The sequence below is a fragment of the Choloepus didactylus genome, chromosome 4 (assembly GCF_015220235.1).
Source record: "Choloepus didactylus isolate mChoDid1 chromosome 4, mChoDid1.pri, whole genome shotgun sequence".
Lineage (NCBI taxonomy): Eukaryota > Metazoa > Chordata > Mammalia > Pilosa > Megalonychidae > Choloepus > Choloepus didactylus.
This window is the reverse complement of record NC_051310.1, coordinates 43,838,301-43,856,102: the sequence shown is the minus strand read 5'-3', so window position 1 is coordinate 43,856,102 and position 17,802 is coordinate 43,838,301. Positions and strand designations below refer to the sequence as shown.

The 17,802-nt window shown below is 39.5% G+C and overlaps 1 protein-coding gene across 3 annotated transcripts in view; it reads left to right on the top strand.

Moving 5' to 3' along the window:
• MPP5 (membrane palmitoylated protein 5) overlaps positions 1-10,634 on the top strand; it is a 142,923-nt gene extending 132,289 nt beyond the window's left edge. For 2 of the 3 annotated variants that reach the window (XM_037832493.1, XM_037832492.1), the window contains exon 15: positions 7,648-10,634. In XM_037832493.1, the coding sequence (XP_037688421.1) occupies positions 7,648-7,824 (177 nt within the window). In that variant the 3' untranslated portion in view covers positions 7,825-10,634. The remainder of the gene's footprint in view (positions 1-7,647) is intronic. The other variant, XM_037832494.1, reaches the window with a different exon arrangement.
• Positions 10,635-17,802: the final 7,168 nt, after the last annotated feature.

The window sequence follows — 17,802 nt, the reverse complement described above, 5'->3', positions numbered from 1 at the left end:
TGCAGTTATGTCACCTTTTTCATTCATTATTTTGTTTATATGGGTCTTCTCTCTTTTTGATTTTGTCAGTCTAGCTAGGGGCTTGTCAATCTTGTTGATCTTCTCAAAGAACCAACTTTTGGTGATATTTATCCTTTCTATTGTTTTTTTGTTCTCTATGTCATTTATTTCTGCTTTAATCCTTGTTATTTCTTTTCTTGTACTTGGTTTAGGATTGGTTTGCTGTTCATTTTCTAGCTTCTTCAGTTGATCCATTAGTTCTTTGATTTTGGCTCTTTCTTCCTTTTTAATATATGCGTTTAGTGCTATAAATTTCCCCCTTAGCACTGCTTTTGCTGCATCCCATAGGTTTTGGTATGTTGTGTTCTCATTTTCATTCGTCTCTATATATTTAGCAATTTCTCTTGCTATTTCTTCTTTAACCCACTGATTGTTTAGGAGTGTGTTGTTTAACCTCCAGGTATTTGTGAATTTTCTAAGTCTCTGATGGTTATTGACTTCTAATTGTATTCCATTGTGGTCAGAGAATGTGCTTTGAATAATTTCAATCTTTTTAAATTTATTGAGGCTTGTTTTATGTCCCAGCATATGATCTATTCTGGAGAAAGTTCCGTGAGCACTAGAAAAGTATGTGTATCCTGGTGATTTGGGATGTAATGTCCTGTAGATGTCTGTTAAATCTAATTCATTTATCAGATTGTTTAGGTTTTCAATTTCCTTATTGGTCTTCTGTCTGGTTGATCTATCTATAGGAGAGAGTGATGTGTTGAAGTCTCCCACAATTATTGTGGAAACATCAATTGCTTCCTTTAGTTTTGCCAATGTTTCTCTCATGTATTTTGTGGCACCTTGATTGGGTGCATAGACATTTACGATTGTTATTTCTTCTTGCTGAATTGCCCCTTTTATTAGTATGTAGTGGCCTTCTTTGTCTCTCAAAACATCCCTGCATTTGAAGTCTATTTTATCTGAGATTAATATTGCTACACCTGCTTTCTTTTGGCTGTAGCTTGCATGAAATATTTTTTTCCATCCTTTCACTTTCAGTTTCTTTGTGTCCCTGTGTCTAAGATGAGTCTCTTGTATGCAACATATTGATGGTTCATTTTTTTTGATCCATTCTGCGAATCTATATCTTTTAATTGGGGAGTTTAATCCATTTACATTCAACGTTAAAACCGTGAAGGCATTTCTTGAATCGGCCATCTTATCCTTTGGATTATGTTTGCCATATTTTTCCCTCTCTCTATTAATATCCTTTATTGTACCCATACCGAATCTCTTTAGTACTGAACCTTTCTCCAAGTCTCTCTGTCCTGTCTTTGTTTCTCTGTCTGTAGGGCTCCCTTTAGTATCTCCAGTAGGGCAGGTCTCTTGTTAGCAAATTCTCTCAGCATTTCTTTGTCTGTGAAAAATTTAAGCTCTCCCTCAAATTTGAAGGAGAGCTTTGCTGGATAAAGTATTCTTGGCTGGAAATTCCTCTCACTCAGAATTTTAAATATATCGTGCCACTGCCTTCTCGCCTCCATGGTGGCTGCTGAGTAGTCACTACTTAGTCTTATGCTGTTTCCTTTGTATGTGGTGAATTGCTTTTCTCTTGCTGCTTTCAGAACTTGCTCCTTCTCTTCTATGTTTGACAGTGTGATCAGTATATGTCTCGGAGTGGGTTTTTTTGGATTTATTCTATTTGGAGTTCGCTGAGCATTTATGATTTGTGTATTTATGTTGTTTAGAAGATTTGGGAAGTTTTCCCCAACAATTTCTTTGAATACTCTTCCTAGACCTTTACCCTTTTCTTCCCCTTCTGGGACACCAATGAGTCTTATATTCGGACGTTTCATATTATCTATCATATCCCTGAGGTCCATTTCGAGTTTTTCAATTTTTTTCCCCATTCTTTCTTTTATGTTTTCATTTTCCATTCTGTCATCTTCCAGGTCACTGATTCGTTGTTCAACTTCCTCTAGTCTTGTACTATGAGTGTCCAGAATCTTTTTAATTTGGTCAACAGTTTCTTTAATTTCCATAAGATCATCCATTTTTTTATTTAGTCTTGCAATGTCTTCTTTATGCTCTTCTAGGGTCTTCTTGATTTCCTTCATATCCCGTACTAGGGTCTCATTGTTCATCTTTAGTTCTTTGAGTAGCTGCTCTAGGTGTGTCTCTTCTGGTCTTTTGATTTGGGTGCTTGGGCTTGGGTTATCCATATCGTCTGGTTTTTTCATATGCTTTATAATTTTCTGTTGTTTTTGGCCTCGTGGCATTTGCTGACCTTGATAGGGTTCTTTTAGGGTTTGTAGACCAGTTGAAGTCCTTATCTCTAATTTATCAGATCTACAGCTTCGTGGAGTACACTTTCTCTAACTAACCAGCAGGTGGCGTCCACGAGCCACCTGTTCTCCACAAGCCAGATCTCCCCTGCTTAGCCTTTTTGGTGAGTGGGGGAGTGAGTCTTGTGGGGCCCAATTGGTGTCCCAAGCTTGCGTGTGTAGTTGGTGTTGCCTGCCCTGTATGTGGGGCGTGTTTCTGGGCAGTCGGGGAGGGGGGGTGGCCCTAACAATCAAATCTCCCTGATGATCCTAGAGTTTTAAAGCTACTGCAATAGTCTAATCCTTCAGTTCAGTCCTGCCACAGTTTGTCTCTGCCACTGACCCACAAGTCTTTGGTATTGGCGTATGGCTCCTGAGACTTGCAAGTGGGCCCCTCTTCCAGGCTGTGCACCCCGGGTCCTCTGTTGAGGGATGACTGTGCTATGTCGCAGGTGAGTGCCGTCCCCCCAGGGCAGTTCTGGGCTGCTGGGCTGTGTTGGGAGGCTCCCAGTCTGCTCAAATGATGGCTGAATGGGGCTCTGTTAATTCACACTGCTCCCCCTTCCCAGCTCTGGGACATTCAGCTGAGGTTGCAGGGAAGGCTAATGTCCACGCCCAGTTTTGTGGTGTGTGCCTGTTATTTGAAGCACTTCCGTCACACTGGGTTGTCTGGGGCAGCTCTGGGCTATGGGGCTGGCGATGGGCAGGAGTGTTTCCTGTCCACCAGGATGGTGGCTGTGAGCGGACACCCCCCTTTTCTTGGGAAGTTGTGTTGTTTAGTGAATTTTCTCAGCCACTGGATTATTGCCTTTTGTCTCAGAGCTCTCTTAGTTCTGCTCTTGACTTGACGTGCCCAAATTTCAATTCTTTGAAGCTTTCTGTATTGAGCTTCTTAGAGTAATTGTTTTAGAAAAAGCAAAAAGGATTTAAAAAAAAAAAAAAAAAACGGCCCTCCTCAGAGATCTAATGGGTTATTGAAATGCTAATAGACAAAGCAACCAGGGCCATTAAGGAAAAGTGCCCAGGGCAGAGAGATCAGCCTTGCTTCGGGATTTGCATATGCGCCTCAAGGCCTGATCTCCGCCCTTCCCCTTTCTGTGTTCACCAGAACTCCAAAAATCCTCTGCTTTTATTTTGGAGTTTTTCGTGTTGTTTTTTTTCTATGCCTGTCTCCTCTCTGCTGGGCTGGCTGCTCTCAGAGTCTCTGGTGTCTGGCCTCAGTCTATCTGTGGTTGGAGTTTGAATCAGTAGAATGAGTTTCCGATGAGAGCAGCCACTGCAATTCTCCCTTCTCCTTCCTGGAGCTGACAGCCCCTCCTCCCCCGGGACTGAGCCTGGCAGGGAGGGGCGCGGGTCCCCTGGCCGCAAAAACTTACAGATTTCGCTGATCTCAGCAGTTCCACGTTTTCATGAGTGTTGTATGAAGTATGCCCAAAGACAGATTGCTCTGTGGTGTCCAGTCCACGCAGTTCCTGGCTTTTTACCTACTTTCCTGGAGGAGTAACTAAAACATACAGCTCACCAGTCTGCCATCTTGCCCCGCCTCGCCCCTCTATTATTAACTTCCAATTGTATTGTCATACACTTGTTCTGGTTCATGGAAGTGATTTCTAGTATTTGTACAGTTGATCATGGACATTGCCCACCATAGGATTCAGTTTTATACATTCCCATCTTTTGACCTCCAACTTTCCTTCTGGTAACATATATGACTCTGAGCTTCCCCTTTCCACCTCATTCACACTCCATTCGGCGCTGTTAGTTATTCTCACATCTTGCTACCAACACCCCTGTTCATTTCCAAACATTTAAGTTCATCCTAATTGAACATTCTGCTCATACTAAGCAACCACTCCCCATTCTTAAGTCTCATCCTATATCTTGGTACCTTATATTTCATATCTATAAGTTTACATATTATAATTAGTTCCTATCAGTGAGACCCTGCAATAATTTTCCTAATGTGTCTGGCTTATTTCACTCAGTATATTGCCCTCAAGGTTTTGTCATCAACCCATTTTTTTTTAATATGGTTTTGTTCACTCACCATACATTCCATCCCAAGTAAATAATCGATGGTTTTCTGCATGGTCATACATTTATGTGTTCACCACCTTCACCATTATCTATATAAGAGCATCTACATTTCTTCCACAAGGCAGGAGGGAGAGTCAAAGGTAGAGAGGCAAAAGAAAGAGGAAAAAAAAAAGACAGCTAAGAAGCAGCAAAAGGAAAAATAACCTTAAATCAAAGTAGAATAAAGAATCAGACAATACCACCAATGTCAAGTGTCTAACATGCCTCCCCTATCCCCCCCCTTATCTGCATTCACCTTGGTATATCACCTTTGTTACATTAAAGGAAGCATAATACAATGATTCTATTAGTTACAGTGTCTAGTTTATGCTGATTGCATCCCTCCCCCAATGCCTCCCCATTTTTAACACCTTGCAAGGTAGACATTTGCTTGTTCTCCCTCGTAAAAGAACATATTTGTACATTTTATCACAATTGTTGAATACTCTAGATTTCACCAAGTTACACAGTCCCAGTCTTTATCTTTCCTCCTTTCTTGTGGTGTCTCACATGCTCCCCACCTTCCTCTCTCAACCGTATTCATAGTTACCTTTGTTCAGTATACTTACATTGTTGTGCTACCATCTCCCCAAATTGTGTCCCAAACCACGCACTCCTGTCTTCTGTCACCGTGTAGTGCTCCCTTTAGTATTTCCTGTAGGACAGGTGTCTTGTTCCCAAAGTCTCTCATTGTCTGTTTGTCAGAAAATATTTTGAGCTCTCCCTCATATTTGAAGGACAGCTTTGCTGCATAGAGGATTCTTGGTTGGCGGTTTTTCTCTTTCAGTATTTTAAATATATCACACCACTTCCTTCTTGCCTCCATGGTTTCTGCTGAGAGATCCGCACATAGTCTTATTAAGCTTCCTTTGTATGTAATGGATTGATTTTCTCTTGCTGCTTTCAGGATTCTCTCTTTGTCTTTGACATTTGATAATCCGATTATTAAGTGTCTTAGCGTAGGCCTATTCATATCTCTTCTGTTTGGAGTACGCTGTGCTTCTTGGATCTGTAATTTTATGTCTTTCATAAGAGATGGGAAATTTTCATTAATTATTTCCTCTGTTATTGCTTCTGCCCCCTTTCCCTTCTCTTCTCCTTCTGGGACACCAATGATATGTACATTATTGTACTTTGTTTCATCCTTGAGTTTCCGGAGACGTTGCTCATATTTTTTCATTCTTTTCTCCATCTGCTCCTTTGTGTGTAGGCTTTCAGGTGTTTTGTTTTCCAGTTCCTGAGTGTTTTCTTCTGCCTCTTGAGATCTGCTGTTGTATGTTTCCATTGTGTCTTTCATCTCTTGTATTGTGCCTTTCATTTCCATAGATTCTACTAGTTGTTTTTGTGAACTTTTGATTTCTGCCATATACATGCCCAGTGCTTCCTTTACAGCCTCTATCTCTTTTGCAATATCTTCTCTAAACTTTTTGATTTGATTTAGCATTAGTTGTTTAAATTCCTGTATCTCAGTTGAAGGGTACGTTTGTTCTTTTGACTGGGCCATGACTTTGTTTTTCTTAGTGTAGGTTGTAATTTTCTGTTGTCTAGGCATGGTTTCCTTGGTTATCCAAATCAGGTTTTCCCAGACCAGAACAGGCTCAGGTCCCAGAGGGAAGAAATATTCAGTATCTGGTTTCCCTGTGGGTGTGTCTTAGAAAATTGCTCCACCCTTTGATGCCTCGGGTCACTGTGCTTTTCTGCCCAGCAGGTGACGCCTGTTAGCCTATAATTCTTGACTGGTGTGAGGAGGTATGGCCGTGTTCCCCCAGGCTCTGGAGTCTGGTTCTGAATGAGATGTCGCCTTTTTAATGTTTCCCCACTGTTACAGAAGTTCAAGCAGTTGAATGATTTAAATTGTTTCATATTGTAGATCTAATATAGTGTTGATATGTGACTGTTTCAGTTTCTCAGCCACTAAAATAAATAGCGCACAATGGGTTGGCTTAACAACAGGAATTTATTGGGTCACAGTTTCAGAAGCTGGAAGGCTTGTTTCCTCCCATGGTCGGGATCTTCTAGCTGGCTAGCAATCTTTGAGGTTCCTTGGCTTTTCTATCACATGGCAATACCCAAGGTATTGTCTTTTCCTTTCTTCTTCCAGGTTTCCTTGACTTCCAGCTGCTCTCCTGGCATCTCCTTCCATGTCTAATTCCCTTTGCTTATAAGGACTTCGGCCATATTGGATTAAGGCCCACCCTTTCCGTTTATGCACAGCTTAACTATTAACATCTTCAAAGGTCGTATTTACAAATAGGTTTACACCCAGAGACCCAGGTGTTGGGACCTGAACATGCTTTTTGGGGAGGACATGATATGATTCAATCCCCAACAGTGACTTTATATGTAAGACATTTGATGGCTTTAGTTTAATAATTTTCTTCATTGAGGGGTATACAAGTGGGATTTGGGGGCAGTTTCACTTTCTTGAACATGTGCCTGATAATCAGAGTCTGGATAAGCCTTTACTCCTACTTGTCTATATAAAACACCCTTTGCTTTATCAGTATTTTAAAGTGGTCTGCTGAAAATAGTTTCCCAAAATTTGTTAGGATACTTTTTTGCATCTTAAAGACCTCCTTTGTGTATTGAAAACAGAAAAGCCAAAGCCCAAAACACATATTAAATTATTAAATCTTGGTCTGACCAGCAATATTTTCACAGAAAAAGGTATCCATTCTATCAATCCTTTTCTTTTCCCATAATGTTCACCCTCCTAATTTCTGCAACAGACATAAAGGGTAGAGGCTCTTTACTGGAGCCAAGGGTACTTAGGGCTTTGGGTCCTGCCACCCTTGCTCCCCCCAGAAAAGCCCACTGTGTTATATGTTGTTTCTGTTTTTTTTTTCTTGCTGTCTTTTATTATTACTTTATTTTTAAGATGTGGTTTTTAGGAAGAGATTATTACAGCTTAAAATGTTTGAAAACAAGGGTTCATAAGGAATTCAAAATAAGCCTTTACTCATGAAGCCTACAGTCTTGGTGAGATAAGACAAATTATGAAATTCTAATTATCAGTATAAAACAGGATACATTGAGAGTCCTATAGATGCCAGAGCAAAAGAAATCACTGTGGCCATGGTGGGGTTGGGGAAGAGCTCCTCAGAGTATGTTCTGTTTAAGGTGAACCTCAAAAGATTGAGTGTTTTGAAGGAGAAGGAAAATGATGTAAAGCACCCCTTCTTGTTCTTCAGCAACCTCTGGGTCATCCTATATTTTGGTAAGGAATGGAATTTACCTCACAGTTTTTATCTTCTCATTGCAGCCTGAAGAGTTGAGAGAAATCATTGAGAAGACTAGAGAGATGGAGCAGAACAGTGGCCACTACTTTGACACAGCAATTGTGAATTCAGATCTTGATAAAGCCTATCAGGAGTTGCTTAGATTAATTAATAAACTTGATACTGAACCTCAGTGGGTTCCATCCACTTGGTTGAGGTGAAGGAAAAATCCACTTAAAGGCAAGACTGGACTTACCTGGCAAATTGCCAATAGGAAGATAGCCCTGATACATCAAGAAAATTCTTGAGTCAAGGTGGCAGGCAGTATATAAGCTGTAGACCAGTTCTTAGATATCATAAATTAGAAGAAAGTCCCTTTAGGCAATTTGTGCACAGCATTCTTTATGCATGGCTTTTGGGGGTCTTGCCGCATTTGGGGATTCCTAAATGGAACCTTTTAACAGAGCAGTTCCATTTTATCCATGTAATAATCATTTAATTCTGCTTTCACCTAAATCTTTTTTTACCTAGTCATATTTCCATTAAAAACTTGTGTGTATGTACATAACGGTCCATATCTCACATGGTTATAAATATTCACGTTACTTAAATGACTTCATGGGAGCCTTTGGGGGACTTTTTGCTCTTCTATGCACTGTACAAGATAGTATTTCCTTAGGAGATTGGTTTAGTCATTAGAAATACTTTTCTAAAAAGAAAAGACAAAGCAAAACGGTGCCACTTTGGTCTGAAGCTGCTTATCTGTATGCCTTTAAATTCTAAAAAAAACATTCCAGTAGAAGCACGAGTTTTTCACCTCATTGTGGATCGGACTTCATTGCATACTTAGCAGACTGATTTAGTGAAAGGTATTACAGCATGTGCTGATGTTCTTTAAGATGTAATGATTTTCTGAACTCTGTTTTTCTTAAATTGTCTCAACTGATTTGATGACCTCTCTTCCTTTCTCTGATATTAGTACAATAGAATATATAAGTTAACCTTTTTATGAATGGTGGACATCAGATAAACTGTTAACTGTATTTCCTCATGATGCAAAGTTTTTTTTTTTTTTATGCATGGGAGGATAAAGCACATTTGACAGTTTCTGCATTTTTATATATGAGCATAGTATAATCCTGTGACTGTGCTATATATAGCTAATAAACTGGAACTCTGTTGATGACTATAGCTGCTGTACTGTATACTAATGTTTAACAGATGGATAAATGATCATTGATAACATTTGCTCAGCATTGGAATAAAATTATATATATCCTAGGGAAATACTATGACATTGGACTTGGAGATCAGAATGAAAACCTGACAGTCCTTTGAACATTTTAGGAAAAAAATACTGGAAGAAGAAAAAGAGTTAAGCATGTAGAAACAGGTTTTTTTCTTAACAAGTTCTTCTTCTTGTGATCAGAACATCACAGATTGCTAAATCATAAATGTTTAAACTAATGGGATTTTTATACTGACTCCATAGCTGTAGCTAAAAATGCACCTTCTGAAATTGGCTTGGAAATTTAGTCTTTTCAAGCCTTTAGGGAGTGTAACAAACAACCTCAAATGTGAATGTCTTGGTTTTCTTTTTATGATGACTTTATCTACAGCATTTCCTGTTTCCAAAGCAAAACACTGGAATAATACTTACTTGTCTTTTAATTTAACATAAGCATTTGTTTTAATGAGTAATTTTTTCTCAGTGTCATGTATATATTTGATTTTTCTCTTCTATGTTAATTTTATTTGAACAAACGTGCACAGTTTATACGTTGTCTTTTTCTGTTCAAGTTTGCATGGCTACTAAGTTGGCTGGGGAGTGTCTCTTGTGTAAAATATTTTCAACATAATATTCCTTGGGAAGCAAGTAACATTCCTGGGTTTTAAGGGAAGGAATGCTATACATAGTATCCCTTCATCTGTAACACTCCAGCTTATAGCAACCAAATGCAAATGTCACACTGATTTTCAGCATTGAAAGCCAGGGAATGTACTTAGCACTTACTAACTCCTCAGTTTTCCAGTTTACTTTATCCTTGGGAATGAAAGGTAGTCTTATCATAGATGATAGAGTTTTGTGATTTGCTTATCTTAACTGGACAACTATTTTTAACCCTAACAGACACCTAAAATGTTGATAGTTCATAGAAATTAGAATATAGTTTTATGTAGTGTCAGTGATGGACTGTTGTGCGAGGCCCTGACTTAGCCTGAAGACAGTAGGGGCCACAGTGCTGTACCAGGGCGCTGTGTTATCAAGGTTCACACATGTGGCTTTTAACAAGCAGATACTGTAACAAGGCACAAGCCATATCATGTACTTTTAGGAACCCTTAAAGGTGATGAGATGTTTTGGGTATTGGTGAAGTCCTATTGTTCTCTCCTTTCTCATCAGCAATGATGGGGGATACAAATGTTTATTCCCAGAACTTTTCCCAATCCTAGTGATATGACTGTGCTGATATGCACCACAATCCCTATACAAAGTGAAGCCTGAGTAATTGCTGGCTTCCTGGAAAGAATGTGGAAAAAAACCTTGCTACAGCTTAGTTGTCCAGCCACTATGACCAAATTCCATTTCCTGTCTCAGTGTGGTTCTGATTTAAGACCCAGTATGTCAGAGGTAATCATCTTAACAAATTATACCAATAGCTAGTGAAATGTACACAGAAAATAAGGAAATAAGTTCTTTTATTAAGTATTCGTAAGTCAGGATGAACAAGAATAGTATTTAGACTAATCCAGATTTGCGTTCTATGAAAATCTAAAATCTGGATTGTTTTCCTTTTTTCTTGGTCTAAGGAACAAGTATTGATAAGGAATAATTTGAATGTAATTTTGTGAATGTGTGTGGAAAATACAAACCAGAGATTCAGCCTGAACAAAAGTAATCTTTCTGAAGGCTTGTTAATCCCCCTTTGTCCTCTCTTATCCTGTATCTGCACTCTTATTTTAAGATGTCATACTGTACACTGTATTATAAAAATAAAAAGTAAAATTATATTTAAAATTTAAAAAGCCACTGAGTAACTTTCTCTTGCTGTGTTTATATCCCCTGCTACTCAAGGTTTCCACATACCCAACAGCCACCCTCTTTCAAGGGTTTGTAGGAAAAAGAGCATCGGAACTACTGGGTAAGAACACCGAGTACCTTTAAATTTGTTCTTCTACAACTTTAGACTGCACAGTGGAAGAGTGACCCCTGTTGGCAGAGATGTAGGTCCTCCTTGTAAAGGACTGTATTAAGGATGGACAGTGTAAGGCTGTGAACTTGAACATTTTGCGGGGAAAGAAGGTATGTAAGTCTCAGGTAAATTAGCTTATATGCAGCCAGGGATTTGAAGACACTCAGGATAGGATGTGGATACTTTGTGTATATATAACATACTTCATTTCTCCCTTGTAACTTCCTTTTGTTCCACCCTAAGGAGGCAAATCACATAGCAAAAAAATTTTTCACATACATACTACATACAGACCTGCTACCCCAATCTAGCTTTCTATTCTGTTACCTGTTATTATTCCCTTCCCATGTTCCAGATCACCTCAAAGCCACATCATGAATTACCTATCCAGTATTTATTTTTAATCATATGCTAAGCCATAAAATCATCTTCATTTCTATAAGCAGTTTAAACAAAGCAAATATACCAGAGATTTTAAAAACCAAAGGAAAATGTGGGGTACTTTTGGTTCAATGCTTTAAAGTGAACGTAAAGTTTATCTAAATGAACCACTCATTGGCTTCCTAACCCCACCTTCATGCTAATTCTTGCCTCCTAGAGGCAAGTAGTGCTTGAGAACTAAGGCTCTGAAATTAAGGATACATTTAAACAGCTCCTCTGAGACAGGCCCTATGTCTTATCTTTATATACCCACAGTTTTAAGTAAAGGAGGTGGCAATGATAGAAATTGTAAAAAAAAAAAAAAAAAAAACTCTCAAGGTAAAGTGCCTGGATTTAAATCCAGGATTTACCACATTACAGCTTTTTAACCTTGGACCAATTACTCAAACTCCCTATGCCCAGAAATTTTCCCCTATAAAATGGAGATTAAAATAATATGAAACTTTTAGAAACAGTTTTGTGATAAATGAGAGAGTACACATAACTACTTTAAAAACTAAGCTTGGGGAGGTCAAGCAAGACAGCATAAGGAGTTGTGGAATTTAGTTAGTCCCCTAGAGCAACTAGTAAATAGCTAAGAATAACTAGAAAATGCTCTGGAACATCTGATGGGGGGAACATCCGTGACTGAACACGCATCATACATCAGTCTGAAATGGGTGGAAAGGCTGAAATCACAGCATAGAACTGTAAGTAAAGCTCCTCAAAACTGCAGAGCTGGCACCCCTCCCCCACCAGCATGACAGGCTGAGTTGGAAAACATCACTGGAAAAAGCAGCAGTCCCTGCCAGGAGCAAGGGAATGTATGTAGCTCACCAAAGCTCCAACTGCAGTTTTAATTAACAAATTTGGATTATTGAATACATGCTATGAGCACAGATAAACCCGGAGTGGGTTGAAAGGAACTGGAGCTTTCTCCTGGCTGAGAGGCGGCAGGGCTAAAGGGAAAAGAAAAATAAATAAAAACAGGCTTTTGAAGTCGATTAAGCTCAGAATAATGGAAAAGGAATGTGTTCCCAAAAAGGGGGCACACACAGGATCTATATTTTCTAAACAGTATAACTCAACAGTCAGTTTGTTCAAACACCACAATTACATGGAACTTTGAATAGGAAGTGAGATACGGTAGGTTAGTATAGGTTAGAGTGAAATAGTGACACATCCCAAAGTAATTTGGGCAGAGAAGAAAAAATATATTTACAGCGTTCCCCCCACCCCCTGCCCCAAGGAGCTGGGGGAAGGTGCAGAAGTGTTGGACTTCCTCACCTGGACTGGTGTTGATGTTGTCACAAACATTGGGACTGGTGGTTTGATGTGCCGAGCCCTCGATCGTGGGACTTGCCCTTATGAAGCTTGTTACTGCAAAGGAGAGGCTAAACTTGCATATAATTGTGACCAAGAGTCTCTCCCTGAGTACCTCTTTGTTGCTCAGATGTGGCCCTCTCTCTCTGTAACTGAGCCACTTTGGCAGGTGAACGCACTGCCCTCCCTGCTACATGGGACCTAACTCCCAGTGGTGTAAATCTCCCTGGCAACGCAGGATATGACTCCCAGGGATGAATCTGGACCCAGCATCATGGGATTGAGATTATCTTCTTGACCAAAAGGGGGATGCAAAATGAGATGAAATAGTTTCAGTGGCTGAGAGATTTCAAATGGAGTTGAGAGGTCACTCTGGTGGACATTCTTATGCACTATAAAGATAACAGCTCTTAGGTTTTAATGTATTGGAATAGCTAGAAGTAAATACCTGAAACTACCAAACTCCAACCCAGTAGTCTGGAATCCTGAAAACGATTATATAATAATGTAGATTACAAGGGGTGAAAGAGATTGTGAAAACCTTGTAGATCACACTCCCTTTATCTAGTGTATGGATGGATGAGTAGAAAAAATGGGGATTAAAAACTAAATGACAAATGGGGAGGTAGTTTGGGTGTTCTTTTTTTACTTTTTTTTTTTTTTTTACTCTTATTCTGATTCTTTCTGATGTAAGGAAAATGTTCAGAAATAGATAGTGGTGATCAGTGCATAACTATATGATTGTACTGTGAACAGTTGATTGTGTATCATGGATAATTGTATGGTATGTGAATATATTTCAGTAAAACTGAATTAAAAAAAAATTACTCCAATGGGAAAAAAAAGGGAGGGGGGCACACAGAACTGGGTACCAACTCTGGTTCTTGCCTGGTGGAGGACTGGGAACTGGCTCTCGAAAGGAGACTTTTTTCCCCCTTTCATTCTAAGTAACTCATCAATGAAAGCCTCAGGCATTTTCAGTTGTCAGCACTGACCCAAAACTCAAGTGTAGAACACAATTCCCTAAAGGCCTTATCTTACCTAAGAAAAGGGAGTGGGGAGGCAGCTCAAGTGACAGCCCTCCCTCAGAGAACTCAGATACCAGGGCCTGGTTGGGGTGTGGGGAGGAACAGTTTAAGCTTGGCTTCTGACACCCTCAGTCCCTGGCCCAGACAGGGTCCACTGAGAATGAAATGCACCTCTTTATGCTGGTGGGGCGCTGCGGACTGACAAGCGCCACCTGCTGGGTAGGAAAAATGAAGATATGGCCCAAAGCAACAAACATACACTTCAAATGAGATACAGGAATAGAAACAAAGATCTTCAAACAAATATACCATATCAATTCAAAAATCAAATTAATGAGATGAGGGAAGATATGGCAAAACAGATGAAAGATATAAAAAGATATTAAGCAAACTTAAGGAAGAACTCAGAAGTTTGAAAAAACAATTGGCAGAGCTTAAGGGAATGAAAGGCACAATAAAAGTGAATAAAACAATGGAGACATACAATAGCAAATTTGAAGAGGCAGAAGAAAGGATTCAGAAACTAGAGGACAAGATATCTGAAATTCTACATACAAAAGGATAGGGAAAAGGACAGAAAAATATGAGCCGGGTCACAGGGAATTGAATGACAACGTGAAGCGAACAAATATGCATGTCATGGGTGTCCCAGAAGGAGAAAAGAAGGGAAAAGGGACAGAAGGAATAATGAGGAAATAATTACTGAAAATTTCCCATTTCTTATGAAAGACATAAAATTACAGATCCAAGAAATGCAGAATACCCCAAACAGAATAGATCTGAGTAGACTGACTCCAAGACACTTACTAATCAGATTATCAAATGTCAAAGACAGAATTCTGAAAGCAGCAAGAGAAAAGCAATCCATCACATACAAAGGAAGCTTGATAAGACTACATATGGATTTCTCAGTAGAAGCCATAGAGGTAAGAAGGCAGTGGTGTGATGTATTTAAGATATAAAATATATAAAAGAGAAAAACTACAACCAAGAATTCTATATCTGGCAAAACTGTCCTTCAAAAATGAGGGAGAGCTTCAAGTATTTTCAGACAGACACTGAGAGAATTTGTGAACAAGGTACTGCTCTACAAGAAATACTAAATAGAGCACTACAGGCAGACAGGAAAAGACAGGAGAGGTTTGGAGAAGAGTATAGAAATGAATGCTATCAGTAAGGGTACTGTATGTTCTCACTAAAATGGAGTAACGTTGATGAGCAAAATTTGACAGTTGAGAACATAGGTTATCAGGAGATAGAAAGAGGTTAGAGATCAGGCATTTGATGCTAAAGGAATACAGAAGCTTCAATAGGATTGATTGTACAGCTCCAGAAATGGAATGGATAGCATAATAGCGTATGATGGTAACACAATATTGTAAGTACTCTGAACAAAGATGAGCGTGAGTACGGTTGAAAGAGGAAGGCTAAGGGCATATATGACACCAGAAGGAAAGACAGAAGATAAAGACTGGGATTGTGTAACTTAGCAAAACCTAGAGTGGTCAGTGATGGTGATTAAATGTACAAATACAAGATTGTTTTTAAATGAGAGAGAACAAATGAATGTTAACACTGCAAGGTGTTGAAAACTGGATGGTATAGGGGAAAAAATACAATCAATGAAAACTAAAGTCTACAGTTAACAATAACCCTGTAAGATGCTTCCACTAATTGTAACAAAGGCAATATAACAAAGTTAAATGTCTATAAGAGGGGAATATAAGGGAGTGATAGAGGATTCTTGATGGTGGTGGTGTTTGACATTTTCATTGTATTTTACTTTTATTTTTCTTCTATCTTTTGTATTTCTATTCTTTTTTCTTCTCCTTTTCCTCTTTCTTTGGGGAAGAGATGGAAATGTCCTCATATAGATTGTAGTGGTGAATGCATAATTATGTGATTATACTGGGAATCATTTACTTAGGCTTGATAGTATGGTGTCTGACTAAAACTTAAAAAAATTAACAGAGGGATACAAGTGCTGGAGAAACTGTGGAGAGAGGGATGTATCTATTCCCTGTTGGTAGGGAGGTAGAATGGCACAGCCCAGCTGGAGGGCAGCATGATGGTTCCACAGGAAGCTAACTCTGGGGTTGCCATATGGTCCTATAAGCATATACTTGGAAGAACTGAGAGCAGGGACATGAGTGGACATTGCACACTGATGTTTATAGCAGCCATATTCACAAATCACAGTGGATGGAGGTGGCCTAAGGGTACATCGACTGATAAACAGAATGGTGAACTGTGGTGTATACATACAATGGAATACTAAGTGGTGGCAAGAAGAAATGAAGTTGTGAAGTATACACCTAGGTGAATGGACCTTGAGGACAGTATGTTGAATAGAATAAGCCAGAATTGAAATTACCTTACGAAGCTTGTTGTTGCCAAGAAGAGGCTGAGCCTACTTATAATTATGCCTGAGTCACTCCCAGAGAACCTCTTTTGTTGCTCAGATGTGGCCTGTTTCTAAGCCCACTCAGCAGTTAAACTCACTGCCACCACCACCACCACCACCACCACCACCATGTGGGACATGACTCCCAGTGGTGTAAATCTCCCTGGTGTGGTGGGTCCTGACTCCTGGGGATGAGCCTAGACCTGATATTGTGGGATTGAGAAAGCCTTCCTGACCAAAAAGAGGAAGATAAATTTAAGAAAAATTAAAGTTTCAATGGCTGAGAGGTCTCAAATGGAGTCAAGAGGTCATTCTGGAGGTCATTCTTATGCATGACTCTGGAAGTCAGTCTGGCAGTTCCTTAGAAAACTAGATAGAGAGTTACCATTCAATCCAGCGATCGCACTTCTTGGTATATACCCGGAAGATCGGAAAGCAGTGACACGAACAGATATCTGCACACCAATGTTCATAGCAGCATTATTCACAATTGCCAAGAGATGGAAACCACCCAAATGTCCTTCAACAGATGAGTGGATAAATAAAATGTGGTATATACACACGATGGAATACTACACAGCAGTAAGAAGGAACGATCTCGTGAAACATATGACAACATGGATGAACCTTGAAGACATAATGCTGAGCGAAATAAGCCAGGCACAAAAAGAGAAATATTATATGCTACCACTAATGTGAACTTTGAAAAATGTAAAACAAATGGTTTATAATGTAGAATGTAGGGGAACTAGCAATAGAGAGCAATTAAGGAAGGGGGAACAATAATCCAAGAACAGATAAGCTATTTAATGTTCTGGGAATGCCCAGGAATGACTATGGTTTGTTAATTTCTGATGCATATAGTAGGAACAGGTTCACAGAATGTTGCTATATTAGGTAACTTTCTTGGGATAGAGTAGGAACATGTTGGAAGTAAAGCAGTTAGGTTAGTTGTCTTTTTCTTACTCCCTTGTTATGGTCTCTTTGAAATGTTCTTTTATTGTATTTTTTTTATTATTATTTTATTTTTCATACAGTTGATTTTAAAAAAAAAAAGGAAAAAAAAATGTAGAGCCCCCTTGAGGAGCCTGTGGAGAATGCAGGGGTATTGGCCTACCCCACCTCAATGGTTGCTAACATGACCACAGACATAGGGGACTGCTGGTTTGATGGGTTGAGCCCTCTACCACAGGATTTACCCTTGGGAAGACTGTTGCTGCAAAGGAGAGGCTAGGCCTCCATATAATTGTGCATAAGAGCCTCCTCCCAAATGCCTCTTTGTTGCTCAGATGTGGCCCTCTCTCTCTAGCTAAGCCAACTTGAAAGGTGAAATCACTGTCCTCCCCACTACGTGGGATCAGACACCCAGGGGAGTGAATCTCCCTGGCAACGTGGAATATGACTCCCAGGGAGGAATGTAGACCCAGCATCGTGGGATGGAGAACATCTTGACCAAAAGGGGGATGTGAAAGGAAATGAAATAAGCTTCAGTGGCAGAGAGATTCCAAAGGAGCCAAGAGGTCACTCTGGTGGGCACTCTTATGCACAATTTAGACAACCCTTTTTAGGTTCTAAAGAATTGGGGTAGCTGGTGATAGATACCTGAAACTATCAAACTACAACCCAGAACCCATGAATCTCGAAGACAACTGTATAAAAATGTAGCTTATGAGGGGTGACAGTGGGATTGGGAAAGCCATAAGGACCACACTCCACTTTGTCTAGTTTATGGATGGATGAGTAGAAAAACAGGGGAAGGAAACAAACAAACAAACAGACAAAGGTGCCCAGTGTTCTTTTTTACTTCAATTACTCTTTTTCATTTTAATT